The 15,290-nt window shown below is 52.0% G+C and overlaps 2 protein-coding genes across 3 annotated transcripts; both read left to right on the top strand.

Moving 5' to 3' along the window:
- Positions 1 to 794: 794 nt before the first annotated feature.
- FAM221B (family with sequence similarity 221 member B) lies at positions 795 to 11,007 on the top strand. Its single transcript, XM_058523506.1, is given in 7 exon segments — positions 795 to 935; positions 3,137 to 3,832; positions 3,834 to 4,020; positions 8,883 to 8,993; positions 9,173 to 9,370; positions 9,561 to 9,680; positions 10,044 to 11,007. Coding segments are annotated over 6 exon segments (1,350 nt in total). The 5' UTR covers positions 795 to 935; the 3' UTR covers positions 10,082 to 11,007.
- A 1,972-nt stretch (positions 11,008 to 12,979) lies between these two features.
- HINT2 (histidine triad nucleotide binding protein 2) lies at positions 12,980 to 15,229 on the top strand. 2 transcript variants are annotated; one of them, XM_058523504.1, is made up of 5 exons: positions 12,980 to 13,409; positions 14,392 to 14,532; positions 14,630 to 14,734; positions 14,840 to 14,912; positions 15,008 to 15,229. In XM_058523504.1, exons 1-5 carry the CDS (start codon positions 13,344 to 13,346, stop codon positions 15,133 to 15,135), a joined length of 513 nt encoding a protein of 170 aa, XP_058379487.1. In that variant the 5' UTR covers positions 12,980 to 13,343; the 3' UTR covers positions 15,136 to 15,229. The 2 variants fall into 2 exon arrangements, with proteins under 2 accessions (XP_058379487.1, XP_058379488.1); XM_058523505.1 differs by having other exon boundaries at positions 12,984 to 13,409; positions 15,044 to 15,229.
- Positions 15,230 to 15,290: the final 61 nt, after the last annotated feature.

The raw sequence follows: 15,290 nt of genomic DNA, 5'->3' as shown, positions 1-15,290 counted from the left end.
CGCTCCCAGAGCTGACCCGCGGCTCCGCTCCCCACCCCTGCGAGTGGCCTCTGGTGTCTCGCGGGGCCGGGGTCGGGCCGCTGGGGCCGGGCCGGGGACCTGGGGAGGAGTTCAGGCCTGGGCGACTCCGGGCTGCGCTGGACCGGCGATAACCAGGCCCCGCGGCGGCGGTCTGGGCCTGACGTCATTGACGCTCCGCCCCTCGGCCAGTTCGATTGGCCCTTGTCAGGAAAGCCCGCCCCCTGCCCTATTCTATTGGTCCTGCTGGGCTCCGAGGACAGACTCCGCCCCTGCCCAGCTACCTGAGCCGGTGCCTGTCTCACCCCAACTGCGGAGCTCCAATGCCCCCTCAGATCCTCACGGCCCCCACTGACTGCCCCACTGACATCTCGTAGGAACCCTATAAAGACCCTCACAAACCCAGACACAACGGGCGTCCCCACAGATGTCCGCAGACCCTACCCCGAGACTCTCACAGAAATCCCGCAAACCCCCTTACAAGAAGTGAACTTTCTAGATTCGTTCCTTCCGGGTCCGATGCAGCCCCCTCAGGAGACCTCACCCACCCGGGAGGTGACCAGACTGCAGTTAGCACGGAGACTACTGGGCGTTCCCGTTGCCCTGGTGACGGATCCCTCCTCTCCCAGCCCGGGTTCTAGAGGCTTCAGTCAAGCTCCTCCCTCATTGGCCCCGGAACCCCTTGTCCCTCCTCCCCGCAACCTTCCCCACATCTGGCCAGAGCTTCTTTGCGAATTTCTGCAGGTATCCAGGTCCCCTTCCTAAGTCCTAGACTTGCAGGCAAGGCCTCTCACCACATAGCGCCTGCAGCCGGGGCTCAACCTCACTCAAGAGCCTTCCCTCCCTCGGGGCTAACACTCCCCCTTCAGACAAGATCCTGACCTAAGGACTTGTAACGGCCAAGCCAAAGCCCAGAGGTATGTAGTTTCTCCAACGGTCCCTCTTCCAAACCCTCATCCCATTCCCCTCCTAACACCTCTGCCCCTCGCCACCTCAGTCTGATCCCCTCCCATTCTCTACTTTTCATCCTTCCCCTCCCCCTCCATCCAGTTTCTCCGCCCAGTTCCTTCCTTCCCTTCTTCTTCCCCTTCCTCTCCTCCCATCCTCTGGTTCTTCACCCTCAGGTCCCTTTTTCCTCTTGCTGAATGTCTGATCATCTGCCTCCCCATCATCCTACCTCTCCCTCTACTTCCCGTCCCAAACTTCCCTTTGGAAAGGCTCTGATGAGCTTCAGTGATGTATTTAGTTTCTCTGGAGCATGGGGAGAAAGTTGGGAGCAGGGAGAGTTAAGGCTGGAATCCTTAGGCAGTGTTGCAAATGAGGACAGGTCTTGAATGTCAGAGCCAAGAAATTTGGACTTAATCCTTAGGCTGAGTCACTGAGTGTTTTTAAGCAAGAGAATGCCATGTTAGGTTTGCATTTTAGAAAGATCTGGATTGGGTCATTAAAGAGAACTAACCTCTTTTGGACATCCTTCCAAGATAACTTAGGCACACCTCGCTTCCCACAGCATCCTGGGCTTACCCCAGCACAATACCAACTCTTTTTTATTGTCATTTTGGTTAACCTGTCTCCTTCTCAGATTTTGTGTGTGTGTGTGAGGAAGATCAGCTCTGAGCTAACATCCATTCCAATCCTCCTCTTTTTGCTGAGGAAGACTGGTCCTGGGCTAACATCGGTGCCCGTCTTCCTCTACTGTATATTGGAGACCGCCTCAGCATGGCCTGACAAGCGGCGCATTGGTGCACGCCTGGGATCCGAACCCGGGCCGCCAGCAGCGGAGCGCGCACACTTAACCGCTACACCACGGGACCAGTGCTTACCTTCCCAGATTCTTTCAACTGAGCCCAGTGCTTAGCAAAGTGCCTGAGTAAAAGTGGAAGATTAGGCTCTTTATAAAAGTGTAAGTTGGGCCGGCTCGTGGCTTAGCGGTTAAGTGCGCGCGCCCCGCTACTGGCGGCCGGGGTTCAGATCTCCAGGCGCGCACCGCTGCACCGCTTCTCCGGCCATGCTGAGGCCGCATCCCACATACAGCAACTAGAAGGATGTGCAACTATGACATACAACTATCTACTGGGGCTTTGGGGGAAAAAAAAAGGAGGAAGATTGGCAGTAGATGTTAGCTCAGAGCCGGTCTTCCTCAGCAAAAAGAAGAGGATTAGCATGGATGTTAGCTCAAGGCTGATCTTCCTCACAAAAAAATAAATAAAAGTGTAAGTTACATAAATCAATGAAAGAATGGGTGAGTGGATTAATATGCTGGGGAAGGCAGCAGATGGGCAAAGTTATTACATAATGCAGGTAGAAAATGATGAGAACTTGAACAAAATTGGAGGGAAAGGAGAGGAGAGAATGGATTTCGGGGATATTTAGAAGATAGGAAATGCAGTGCTTGCTACCTATTTGAAGATGAGGGCTGAGGGGAAAGGAGAAGACTAGGAGAATTCCCAGAGTTCAGTTTTGATGCCCTGTGGGACATCCATTTAGTGATGTCCAGCAAGCAGTTGGGTATGAGTGTGAAGTACAGGGATTTAAAGAAGTCTGAGCTGGAAATATGGATTTAGGAGTTATCAGCATATAGCTGGAAGTAGTTGAAGCTTTGAACATGAATGACATCATCAAGGGAGGGTGTATGTGGTCCCTAGACAAAACTAGACTGTGGTGAGGGCTCTGCCTAATGCATCATGGCATCCTCCTGCACTCTTGGGAGCAAACTCCCACTTTGGCTTGTTACTCTCAGTCTCTAGAACTCCACAGCCTTACATCCATGGTCCTAAGCCATGTCCAGGACCCTGCTCTAGAACTGGCCAAGTTGCTATGTTCAGGCTCCCTCCTGGGTCATGGTCCTCTGCTACCATCTACTGATGGGATTCTGACTGCTTCAGCCTTGCAATCTTTAAGGTCTAGCTCCCTCACAACCCATAGCAACATGCTACGTGGGGTCTAGGCACATGGGTGAACCTCCTGGCACCATATCCTGACTCAGAGCTCATCTTGCTTCCCCGTATATCTCAGGTGCACTGAGAACTTTATCCTAATTCCATAACCGCCTGTGAACCCTGACTTGTAGACCCTCCAGTCCCCAACCTAATGAAGCCTTACCCTATTCTACCACTAGATGGAAGCAGACAAGGTCACAGAAGAGCCTCATACCACCATGGATGCAGAGGAGCACCCCTCTTCAAAGAACCCCTCTGCCAAGGATTCACAGGAGCCCCCTATCCCTGAAACCCCTTTGGAGCCTTCCATCTCTGAGACTCCTTTAGAGACCCATACCTCTGAAACCCTTTTGGAGCCCTCCATCTCTGAGACCTCTTTAACCTACTCTGTCTCTGAGATCCCCTTGGAGACCCCTATCCCTGAGACCCCACTGGAGACTCACTTCTCTAAGGTCCCAGAGAAACACCTTACTTTTCATACCTTATCAGTAGGCCATGTCCCTGTGTCTTCCTCTGATGCTCTGAAGGAAGACCTCTTCTCCGAGTCTTCCTCCAGTGAGGTCTTGTGGACAAAAAGGTCCATCCAGACCTCTGAATCTGAGATCCTTCAAAAGGACTCCCGTTCAGGCCCTTCAACCCAGGTCCACTTGGACAGAGTAGAGAAGAGGGAAGAGGAAGGAGAGGATAAGGAGGGAGTGGATGCCACTGACAGCACTGCTCACACAGCTCAGCCTGCGCACCTACTGGGCAAGAAGAAGGGGAAGAAAGGAGTTAGCCGTAATTGCTCCTGCCCTGTTCCATGTTCTCATCACTGTCTCTCACCTGCCCCAGGGGGACTGGGTTACTCTTTGACCTGGCCCCTTCTCTTAGTTTTAGGGCCTCCTTACTTCCCCTAGGTTACTCAGCCCTCCCTTCCCAGGGTACACAGTCCACCCAGTGGTCCCTGCTAAGCAGGCAGAGTTGGCAGAAGTTGCTAAGGCAATGCACAGAGAGAAGTTTGGTGCACAGGTGAATCATCTTTTCCAGTGGGAGAAGAATGCAGCCCTGAATGCCATCCAGACAGGTGAGCCCAGGTACCCTTTCAGAGGCCTGCGACAGGCCCATGGCCCCTCCAATCCAACAGGATCTGGGAACCTGCCCACTCAATGGATAGCTGACCCTTGTGGAAATGGCAATGACATCTGCCTAGAATCTGGGAGGGGAGCAGGCAGGGGGGCCAAGGTGGATGGCATGGATGAAGACAAAAAGTAGGGATATTCATATAAAGCGCAGGTAGGGACAGGTGGCTGAACTAAAATTGTTAAAAATAGAAGAGCCACAGGTCAGCCCCAGATCTAGGGCTAAAATAGCCTGCACCAAACAAACCCTAAGGCAGAGATGGCCCAGGACCCTGGACAGTCTCCAGGAAACTTGTTGCTCTGACATGGCAAAAGGCCTTAGTCCCCTTGGTGGAACTCCATTAAAAGGCTGTCACTCCTGCTGCCAGACCCATGATCACCTGGGTACCCAAAAGCTGTGAGTCTCCTCACCAAAGGGGAGGGTCATATCTTCTAGCCCTGTTGGTTCCCAATCTTAGCCCAGAATTAGTACTCTTGACAGTCCTGTTAGTGGCATGCTGTGCTTATCTGTGTCTGTATATAAACGGTGTGCAGAGGTCCTATGTGAAAACGTGCCCTCCTGTGTGTGAGCATGTGTGCCTGTGTTACTGACCTTGATATCTATAGAGATTATCTTCAGGGCCGGCCCCATGGCTTAGCAGTTAAGTGCGCGTGCTCGGATACTGGCGGCCCGGGTTCGGATCCCGGACGCGCACCGACACACCGCTTCTCCGGCCATGCTGAGGCCACGTCCCACATACAGCAACCAGAAGGATGTGCAACTATGACATACAGCTATCTACGGGGGCTTTGGGGGAAAAATAAATAATAATAAAAATATATAGAGGGGCCGGCCCGGTGGCGCAAGCGGTTAAGTGCGCGCGCTCCGCTGCGGCGGCCCGGGGTTCGCTGGTTCGGATCCCGGGCGCGCACCGACGCACTGCTTGGCAAGCCATGCTGTGGCGGCGTCCCATATAAAGTGGAGGAAGATGGGCACAGATGTTAGCCCAGGGCCGTCTTCCTCAGCAAAAAAAAGAGGAAGATTGGCGGATGTTAGCACAGGGCTGATCTCCTCACAAAAAAAAAAAAAAAAAAAAAAAATAGAGAGAGAGATTATCTTCAGTAAGAGGGCCACCCTGACCTGCCATGAGGATTCTGGGGTTTCTAGACTGAATTCAGTAGATGTCTCTGCATTTATTTTGGTCTTTCCTTCTTCCTTTCCCCTTATGATGGGAGTAGAGTTACATAGAAACTAGATGGGTCTAAGATATAAAGAGAGCCAGGTAATTCTATGACCTACCCTTCTCCATGTGATTTGCTTTCCTCAATCCCACTCAGGGACCCACCCTTCCACCCCTGGCCAAGAAGTCACAGTGATCTCACTTGCTTCTCAGTCTCAACTCAGGCATTGAAACAGCTTTGTTTGCTTATTTTAACATCTTCTGTCACTCTTACTTATTCTTCTTTCAAATGCAGGGTCTGTTCAGTCCCCTCATTCTCCTTCTCAGAACCTCCTGTCTACTCCCCACTCTTCAAGGCCACTGCACTTCTTCAGATTGAACTTCTCCATTTTCTTGTTTAAACAGGCACTTCTAGGGGCCTGCCCTGTGGCGTAGCGGTTAAGTGCGCGTGCTCCCCTGCTGGCAGCCTGGGTTCGGATCCTGTGCACACACCGCCGCACCGCTTGTCAGGCCATGCTGTGGCGGCATCCCATATAAAGTGGAGGAAGATGGGCACAGATGTTAGCCCAGGGCCAGTCTTCCTCAGCAAAAAGAGGAGGATTGGCATGGATATTAGCTCAGGGCTGATCTTCCTCACAAAAAAAAAAGAGAGAGAGAGAGAGGAAAAAAAAAAAACCAGGCATTTCTATACAGAAATTTAAGTGTCATTTCAATCCTGAACAAAGATATTTGGGGTTCCCTTCTAATATTGGGACCTTCAGTTGCTGGAGAATCAACATATGTGCTGTGTAGAGAAATATCAAGTCTAAGCTTTTCTTTTATCATTCAGCATTTATTGAGCACCAACTATGTGCCAAGCATTGAGCTAGCTGTGGAGGTGATGTTGTGTGCTGGTGGGGCTTCAAAGACAAATCCCTCAAATAATTTGCACTCTATGAGAGACACCAAGAAATAAAGGACAATTATAGTTCATTCTAATAATTGCTATGGTCGAGGTCAGCCCAGAGTACTGCACAAGCAGAGAAAAGGGGCATCCAATCTTGGGGGCTCGGGGAATAAGCCTTGGAAGGGATGACTTCTCAGCTGAAATCTGTAAGCTAAGCAAGAAGAGGCAGACAGGTAAAAAGTGGGTAAGGTGAGACATGACAGGGCAAGGCACCAGGAGGAAACAGTGAGGAATGCAGTATGCCTGCTGTAGAGTGTGAGGCAGAGTAGCCCAGCCCAGCTCTGGAAGGGCAGAATTGTGCAGGCATTTCTGTGCCAAGCTCAAAAATTGGAATTATATCCTGAGAGCAACTGAGAGTCACTAAAAGATTTTAAATGAGACAATAACATGAACAGATTTGTGTTTTTGAAAGATCACTCTGGCAGTAGGATAGACTGGAGACAGGAAGATTATACTGTGGGGCACCAGTAATAATCCAGGTAGGAAGTGGATGGGTGGAGGTGGACAGAAGCAGATAGATTCAAGGAATGCTAAGAAGGTCAACTGAGCTTTTGATCATTGGATGTGTAGGATAAGAGAGAGGGCCATGCCTGGAATGACATCTAGGTTTTTGGCTTAAGTAACTGATTAGATGATGGTGCCATTAACTGAATGCCTAAAACAGAGTAGATGCTTGAACAGAGGACAAAGCATGGGGACCAGGTTTGGAAGGAATAATTGGATATAACACATTTGAAGTGCTCGTGGGACATCCTGGTGAGAGAGCCTAGTAGACAGCTGGCTATATGCATCTGAAGCTCAGGAGAGAGGTCTGGGCTAGAGACATCTTTCATGTAAAGACAGCTGTATATTGTGTGGTGCTGGCTAAGCATTAAGAGATGTTATCATGCAAATGTGATTATGTGATCATGGAATGGAGTGTGTTGTACAGAGTCAAAATGGCATCCCAGATAATGTCTCCTCCCCCTGCCAATCCTTGTCCATTCATAACAGGAAGAGGATTTGGAATCAGGGAAGAGTGGAGGGCCCAACTCTGCAGTACACAGCCAGATGTCAAGTTTCCCACTTTAAGGGCACTGACACCTGTACCAGAGTCTGAGGTGTAGTTGCCAGTCTCCCTATTCAAACTGCAGTCTTCTTCATCTGAAAGCTGGGCACTGACTCCCACATCAGTGCTTGGACTTGACTCTCCCAGGCCCTCAGGCCGGGCCTTGATCTATGGGCACTGACCTTTGTTCACCTCCATACCTCACCTGATCATCTAGTGCATCCTGCTACTCTGCACAGAGTTCAGAATTCCTTTAGTGGAATCCTGGCCCCCATCCACCCCATTGTGACTCTGCCTACCCTGTACTTTCCACCAAGCCTCCCTGGTGTAATGAGGCACTGGCACTACAGGCTGCCAGGCTCAAGACAGAAGCAGCAAAGCCAAAAGCCACATCTGGACAGAGTTCAGACCCTGAGGGACCATGGGTAAGACAAGAAAGTTTTAAGCGACCTAGTCTGACAAGTAGGCACAGAATTGTGGATTGTGGCCCTGGCGAGAGTCAAAGACCAGAGGACACTAACTTTCTCATCCTCCTTATGGAACTTCAGGGTTATGCCTGGAATACCAGGTCTCTCTTCCTTCCTGAAGGAAGTTGCTCATTCACTTATTCAGTCAAGCAGTCTATGTTCTCTGGTCACCTATTTTGTGCCAGGCCCTGTGCTGGGACTAGAGATATAGATTAAAAGGCAGGAATACAAGTGAACAGTCCATTATAATGCATTGTACTGTGGTAAGAATAGCACACAGTGCCATGGAAGGCAAGAGGAGGGGCCCCTAGACAGACAGGGGAAGTCAGGGGCAACTTTTTGGTGAAGGTAACACTTCATTGCAGCCTTTAAATGGGAATAAAAGTCCTACAGCTGAAGGTCCCACTCCATGGGGACTCATACAGGATTCTTGCCTAGAAGTTGGGGTACTCTCAGCTCTCATGGAGGATGAGAAAATCTGAATAGGAAGTGCTCTCTGGTTCTCCTCCCACATTTACACCTACTCCTTTCTCCTGACCCTTGGAGAGCCATGGGCAGCCCCTCTCAAGTTCATAGAGGGCATTAGTTCAATAACACCAGGAACACAGAAGAAAAGTATGAAGGTGCTATCCTGGAGAAGTGGGCCCTCCTCCTGGCCCCAGGGCTGCCCAACTTCGTCCTCCTCTTCAGATCTCTTCAACAACCATGCTCCTTAGGAGCCAATCCCCGCCATCTACTCTACACCTGGCCAGTCATCTTCCCTTTCCCTCACCTTAGACACTTCAAGGAAACAAAGCAAAGTTGGGCTCTAATGTGGGGAAGGGAGGAGATGAGAATTCCCACAGTCACAGAGAACTCGGCGAGATTCATGTTCATCTCCAAACAAAATTTCATTTATCATCTTCCTGTTCAGAAATTGGAGACTGTCTTCAGTCATCTCTGACAGGCTGACGGAGATGTAGTGGATCGTAGGGTGGGAAGGGGACTGAAAACACTTGTGGGGTGATGAGAATACCTTGAGGAACAGAGAGTAAAGGGGTATGGATGGGGACTCATGGGTGGAGAGGAATACACCTGGGGGAGAGGTGAGCCCCCCACCCTGAGGAGATAGGTGGGAACACTTAGGGGGAGCTTAGGCTATTTTTCCTCCTCACTTTTCCTTATTATTCAATCCCTCCACACTCAGGCCTCTACATTGGCTGGCGCTGCCCCCATTATCTATGGGACTGTTTTCGGATTGGGGATGAGTCCAAGTGCTTTTGTGGACACTTGTTGAGAGAGCACCAGATCATTTCAGGTAGGGAGAACTGACCAGCCCCTGTCAGTGGGGAGGGATAACTTGTACTCTGTCATGTGTTGGGATGGATGAGAGGAAGTGGGTGTGTGTGGGTATGGGGGAAGAGGTTAGTCTGGGGAGGCCAGACCCTATCAGGTGCTGGTCTAATCCTACCAACCATCCCCATTGCCCCCATATAGACATATCCGTGCCCTGCAATGTGGGCCAGTGCCGCTGCCTCATGTTCTGTTTTATCCCATCATGCCCAGAGGAGGTGGGTGAGTTCTGGCTCAAAAGACGGGCCACTTTTGACCCCAAGGCCTGGAGAGCCCAATGTCGCTGTAAACACAGCCACGAAGACCACGCAGCTACCAGGTCCCATCCCTGTAGGGTTAAAGGTACCTTCTAGGGCAAGGAGGGTATGAGGGTGGGCATGGGTAGGGATAGGATGCAAATACCTTGGGGGCAAGGATGGGGGAGCTGGAAGGAGGGATGGGTTTGTGGTTGGTGAGGAAGAGATGAGAATGTAGTCAGCCCATGGGGAAGCCCCAATTCCCTATACTTTTCTTGGCGGCCCCCTTACCCTAGGCTGTTGCTGCAACTTCTTTGAGTCTAATTTCCTCTGTGCGGCCTGTGACCGGTGCTGGGAGGAACACGAGACTTTCTTTGAGACTAAGGAAACCCGGCGACAAGGAGGGAGGCCTCACGGTGAGGGGGCAACCTGGAACAGGGGGCCACTCTGGGGTCTGTAGTCAGAAGGTCAGGCAGGAAGGTGCTGCCACCCTCAACCATCCCATCCTGGAGTACCTCACTCCCTCACCCCCTGCATCCCATACTTGCACTGGTTTCTGCCCCCAGGAGCAGACTATGTGCCTTTTGCAGAGATGCCTACCCTCCAAGAAGCCATCATCAGCAACTCTGACTTCAAGACCCTACAGAAGCAGGGGCCCTCTGGCCGTCTCAGCTCCCAACCCTAGTTCCCCTGTGCTCCCTGGCCCACGCAGCCTCCGGCCTGGCCCTACATCTGACCCCTGCACCTGACCCTTTCACCTCTGCTCTTTCATCCTCCAGGAACAGACACTGTCAACACCTGGCACAGGCCTCTGTGAGCCTGGCCCAGATCAGCAATAAAAGGGAAGCCGCTGGGATCTGACCTGGCTCTGTATGGGGCAGATAGGGCCCAGCCCAGGGATAGACACTCCAGGACATTCAAGTCAGCACCTACTGGGGGCGAGGGAGAGCACCACACAGGAGAGAGGCTGGATCCAGCCATCTGCCTCCACCACACCCACATTCAGCCTGCCAGCTCTGGCATCAGAAGGAGAGAGTGGCTTCAAGGGAGCCAAGGAGGGAGGGGTTTTCAAGAAGGATAGAGTGAGCAGTGATGTTAGATGCACCTGGGGGCTCCAGTAAGATAAAGACTGGAAAGTGTCCATTGGATTTTGCAATTAGAAGGCCTTTGGGGACGTCAGAGAGTGTGGTTTCAGTGGTGCAGTGGAGGCAGAAACCAAACAGCAGTGAACTTGAAGGAGTTTCTTTAAGAAGCTTGGATAAAAAGAGCAGGAGAGAAGTCAGACAATTTCCAGAGGGCGATGTGGAGTCAAGGAAGCATTTTTTTAGGAAGGAAAAGGGGAAGGGGCCAGTAGAGAAAAATACCTTGAAGGATACAGAAGAGAAAGAGAGATGCCTGGTGAGACAAGACCCCAGAGATGGAGGGAGAGGATGAGGTCCACGCAAAGGTGAAGGGTTTCGCTGTGCACAGGAGAAACACCATTTCCTAAGACCAAGAGGAAGGAAGGAAGAAAGAATGGGGCCTTTATGGAGCTGCAGGGAGCGGGATCTTGTGGAAGTTCCCCTGTGAAGTAGGAGACAAGGTCAGTTGCTGGTGAGGGAGGAAAGGGATAAGAGTGGGGAATAGGAGACAGGAAGAGAGGGGTGAAGGTTTGGGAAGACTAATGTGGGGAACTGGAGAAAAACCTGATCAGTGGGTAGTGGAGGATTCAGGTACAGTTGGAAGCAGGAACGCAGAGAAGCAGAGAAGCAAAATACTTAGATTAAGTGGTGATGGGAGGGTGTTGGGGAGGATGATCAGGAAAATAAGGTAAAAGAAGGCTTGAGGATGTGGAGGGAGCTGACCATACAAATAGGGAAAGAAAGCGAAGCCAGGAAGCAACTGACAAGTTGAAAAATGGAGCAGTCAAAGGAATAGAAGTCTCTAATGACGTCTAGTAGCAGATGTCGTGGCGGGAACTAAAGCACAGGAGGCAGTGGCCAGAGCTGCAGAGCACTGCAGCTTTCAGATGAGAGCAGCTGTGAGTGATCACAAGGGCTTGGAGTAAAGAAGACTGTGGGCCAGGGGCCAAAATCAGTGAATGTAGGTGAGTGACTAGGAAGCCCATAGATGATTCTTATGGGGAGTAGGAGATCCTGACACTAATGGGCTCTGTGATCCTAGGGAAGTCACTTTCCCTCTCTGGGCCTTAGTTTCTGGATCTGTAAAATAGGAATAATCTCTGTGCTACCTGCTCTCTATGAGAACCCAAAGAAATAATCAAAGTGCCTTGTCCTCACCTAATCCTCCTGGCTGGTTTCCTTCCTCTTCCTAGATCACAGCTCCTCTATCTCTTGCCCTTCTCGGGGGCAGCTCTAGGGGCTGCTGCTGTCCCAGGGGCATCGCAGAGAACTGCAGCCTCTGGGGCAGAGAGAAAAGGCCAGTCTACATTTCCTCATGTTTCGGGAGGTCGTCTATCCTTCGAAGGGAAGGAGTGCAACCTGGACTGCTGGAATTCCTGGGGAAAATTACAGGTTCAGTGTCTGCTCTGTGGAGGAGAATGGACTTTCTAATAATAATATGGCTATACGAAAGGGATCATTCCTCTCTCCGGAAGTAAAGAGTTCTTCATTCCTGGTTACATGCAATTAGCACCACGATGACCATGCACTAAAACTAATTCAATTAATAGTCAACAATAGAGGAATGGTTACTATGATAAACTCATTCAAGGAAGTATTATGCAGCCATTACAAAGTATATTTACATAGATTATGCACTAACATGGAAAACTGTAAGTGCAATAAGAATATGCAGCACATATGTATTATATATTATGAAAGGAAATGAAACACCAAATGTTATTCATTCCACAAATAATTATTGAGCACCTATATGTGTCAGGCCATGTGCTAAAAAAACCCTAAAGATACAGTGGTGACTTTTGTCCTGTGTGTTAAACGTCAGACTAAAACTTACCTGGTGTGAGTATATTAGCATTTTATGACCCTATGTTTCTTATGTCAAAAATATATATTCCAGCAGACCTAAGTAAACTTCTGACAGAGCCATGACGCATTTACCTTGTCCTTCAAACCTGACTCACTGAAAATGCCAGGCACAGACCTGACCGTATCACACACTTTTTCTGATTAGGCAAGAACGCTGGATACACATTCCTTTGCTTATTAGTCGGTGCGGCAAAGATAGGACACTCCCGCCCCGGCTCGTAAAGAAAAACGCAAAAAACGCCCTGAAAACAAACTGCAGAATCTTTCCTCTTGGGGTGAATGTGTTAACAAGAACATAAATCATGGAGGAATTGCCCTTAGATGAGTAAGTTAAAATCTTTGAAATGCTTAAGGGGCTGAAACTGCCCTTGTGGGGAAAACGCTGGGTATCTATCCCACCAGTTAAAAAAAGACCCCCTTCCACTTCACCGCCAGCCGCGGCAGTCTCGCGTCCTCCACCCGCCCCTGCCCTCTGGTACTCCTAAGGCCTTGGACTCCAGGTTAGCGGTTGTTCCTGGGCCAATCAGCGCTGAGAGCCCTCAGAACCCCGCCCTCCTCCTGCCCAATGCGGTGAAAGGGTCTGCAGTCTCAGAGCCGCCCTCGCCCCACCCATCGGTGGGGCCAGCCCTGAGTGGGAGGAGCCACGAGAAAGCCCCGCCCACTCAGGAGCCGCAACCGCGGCGCGGCGGGTGTTGTGAGTCAGAGCCAATTGGAGGGCGTTCCTCTTTGGGTCCTTCGGTCTTGTCGCTGTAGTGAGAAATTACCTCAGAGCGAAACTAGCTCTGGGATCCCGCGGAACAGGGACTTGCACGCTGACTAGAGGACGAAGCCAGCGGAGTGGAGGAAGGGCCCTCGAGTTGGCGTCGGAAGCCAGTGGGATGAAAAGATCCTAGCGCTGCGGTGGCGGGGCGCCAGCGCAGCGGACTGTGCCACCGTCCGGGCGCAGGGCCGGCGCGCGGACCCCAGAGCGCCCCCCGGTGGGGCGGCAGCGCGCTCCCGGCCTGCGGAGCCAATGGCCGCGCTCGCCCGCTCTCGCGGCCCCGCCTCGGGCCGGCCGCCGGCCGCTGAGGCTCCCGCGGTGGACGGAAGATGGCGGCCGCGGCGGTGCTGGCCGCCGGGCTGCGCGGGGCGCGCAAGGCTGTGGCGGCCGCGCAGGTGAGCAGTGGCGGCGGGGGCGAGGAGGGGTCCCGCGGGGTCCGACGCCCTCCGGGGCCGCCTTCCTCCCCGGCTGCCCAGACGGCGCATCCTGCGGCCTCGCGGAGACGGAGCCCGAGCGCCCGGCAGGGACGCTGCCCTTGCCGAGGCGCAAGCTCCAGGGCTGTGCGGCAGGCCGGATGGGTGGTCGCGGCAGCCGCTCCGAAAGCCCTGCTGCGGGGGAAGCGAACGGGCGCCGAGAGCGGGACGGGGTCAGCGCGGCAGCCTGTGCAGCCCCGCTGACCGGGCGCCCGCCCCGCCAGCCCCCGCGGCGCCACTGCAGGAGTGTGCTTGCTCTCCCGGAGCCCGCCGCCGCCGCCTTGGGCCCGGGCCCTCCGCGGGGCGCTGGTGTTAACCTCTCGTTTCCCCACTCGCCGGAGCGGCTCCAGGGGGCCTCCCACCCTCGTCTCCCTCAGTGTGGCAGCACTGACCAGCCTTCTCTGAGCCCCTGGCAAACTGGGGCTTCCCTACTCTCAATCCCCTGGCGCTGGAGTTGCTGAGTTCACTTAAATCTTCCCTCCACTGATTCAAGAGACTGGAGTTAAAATTCACTGTAAGAGGTCAAATGTGACACCCGGACGCCCTCGTGTCAAACAGAGCAATTGTATTAAAACCTGAATAAAACAAGTAACACGGCTTAAAGATCAGAAAACAAGTAATGGAAATAAGTGGAAACTTATTAACAAGGTGAGAGTAAATGGAAGGAGCTCCAAGTGGTCTTAAGAGGTGATGCAAATCACCCCCTTTATTTTATAGTTGAAGCCGAGAGAAGGGATTTATATAAGATATTTCAACGGTAAAATAGGAACTGGGACCTAAATCTCCAGGTTCTCTTTCTGGATCCTTTCCCCTGAACAGATTTTTATTTTACCTGCGATCCCTGAGAGTACATGGGAGAGCTATTGCCAACTCCTTCCCTGGGGTGTGTCTGACCCACCTTCAGGTCCGAGGAGCTGCAGGTGTGACTGATGGGAATGAAGTGGCCAAGGCCCAGCAGGCAGCTCCTGGGGGAGCAGCCCCAACCATCTTCTCCCAGATCTTGGATCGAAGCCTCCCAGCTGACATTCTGTATGAGGACCAGCAGGTGGGGTGCCCTTAGGACCCATCCCCTTAGGAATTTCATAGATACCATCCAGCTTGTTGAAGTAACATGGTGGCCTCTGGCCTGTCACTGCTCCCAGTGTCTCGTATTCCGTGATGTGGCCCCTCAGGCTCCTGTGCACTTCCTGGTCATTCCTAAGAAGCCCATTCCTCGGATTAGCCTGGCTGAAGAAGGAGACCAGCAGGTGGGAAGAACAGGGCAAAGTTTTGGCTGGGGGGAGCCCTAGACTTAGCTAGAGGTTTTGCTTCTTGAGAATGAAGCCATCTGTTTCTCTCCCCTTTGCCTGTAGCTTCTAGGACACCTTCTCCTTGTGGCCAAGGAGACAGCAAAGGCTGAGGGGCTGGGAGATGGATACCGACTTGGTGAGTGACTTTTGGCCCTTGAGCCCCTCACCTATGAATTCTCATACCTGCCCCTCAATGTGATCGTCATTCTTTGACCTTTCCCATGATCCCAGGATCCCATGATCCCCTAACCCCAAGCTCCATTTCAGTGATCAACGATGGGAAGCTGGGTGCACAATCTGTGTATCACCTGCACATTCATGTACTTGGGGGCCGACAGCTCCAGTGGCCTCCAGGGTGAAGCTACCAACTGATGAAGGACCCCAGGCCCAGATGCTTGGTTGGGGTGGGGAAAAAGGGACCCTGTGATGCTAATAAACTTGCTCTTTCTCAGTTTTGGATTGCTGTTTTAAATACATGAAGACATACCACAAATGGGAAAGAAAACTGATTTGA

Source organism: Diceros bicornis, chromosome 28, assembly GCF_020826845.1.
Source record: "Diceros bicornis minor isolate mBicDic1 chromosome 28, mDicBic1.mat.cur, whole genome shotgun sequence".
In the NCBI taxonomy this organism is placed as follows: Eukaryota; Metazoa; Chordata; class Mammalia; order Perissodactyla; family Rhinocerotidae; genus Diceros; species Diceros bicornis.
Note: the sequence above shows the minus strand (reverse complement) of the source record. Positions and strands in the feature narration are given on the sequence as shown.

What these genes read in the sequence shown, in the direction of transcription:
- HINT2 (XM_058523504.1), top strand. Translation starts at nt 13,344, where the DNA reads ATGGCGGCCGCGGCGGTGCTGGCCGCCGGGCTGCGCGGGGCGCGCAAG. An exon ending in CTGAAGAAGGAGACCAGCAG is followed by an intron (nt 14,735 to 14,839) that starts GTGGGAAGAACA and finishes CTTTGCCTGTAG; the next exon opens with CTTCTAGGACACCTTCTCCT. An exon ending in GGGAGATGGATACCGACTTG is followed by an intron (nt 14,913 to 15,007) that starts GTGAGTGACTTT and finishes CCATGATCCCAG; the next exon opens with GATCCCATGATCCCCTAACC.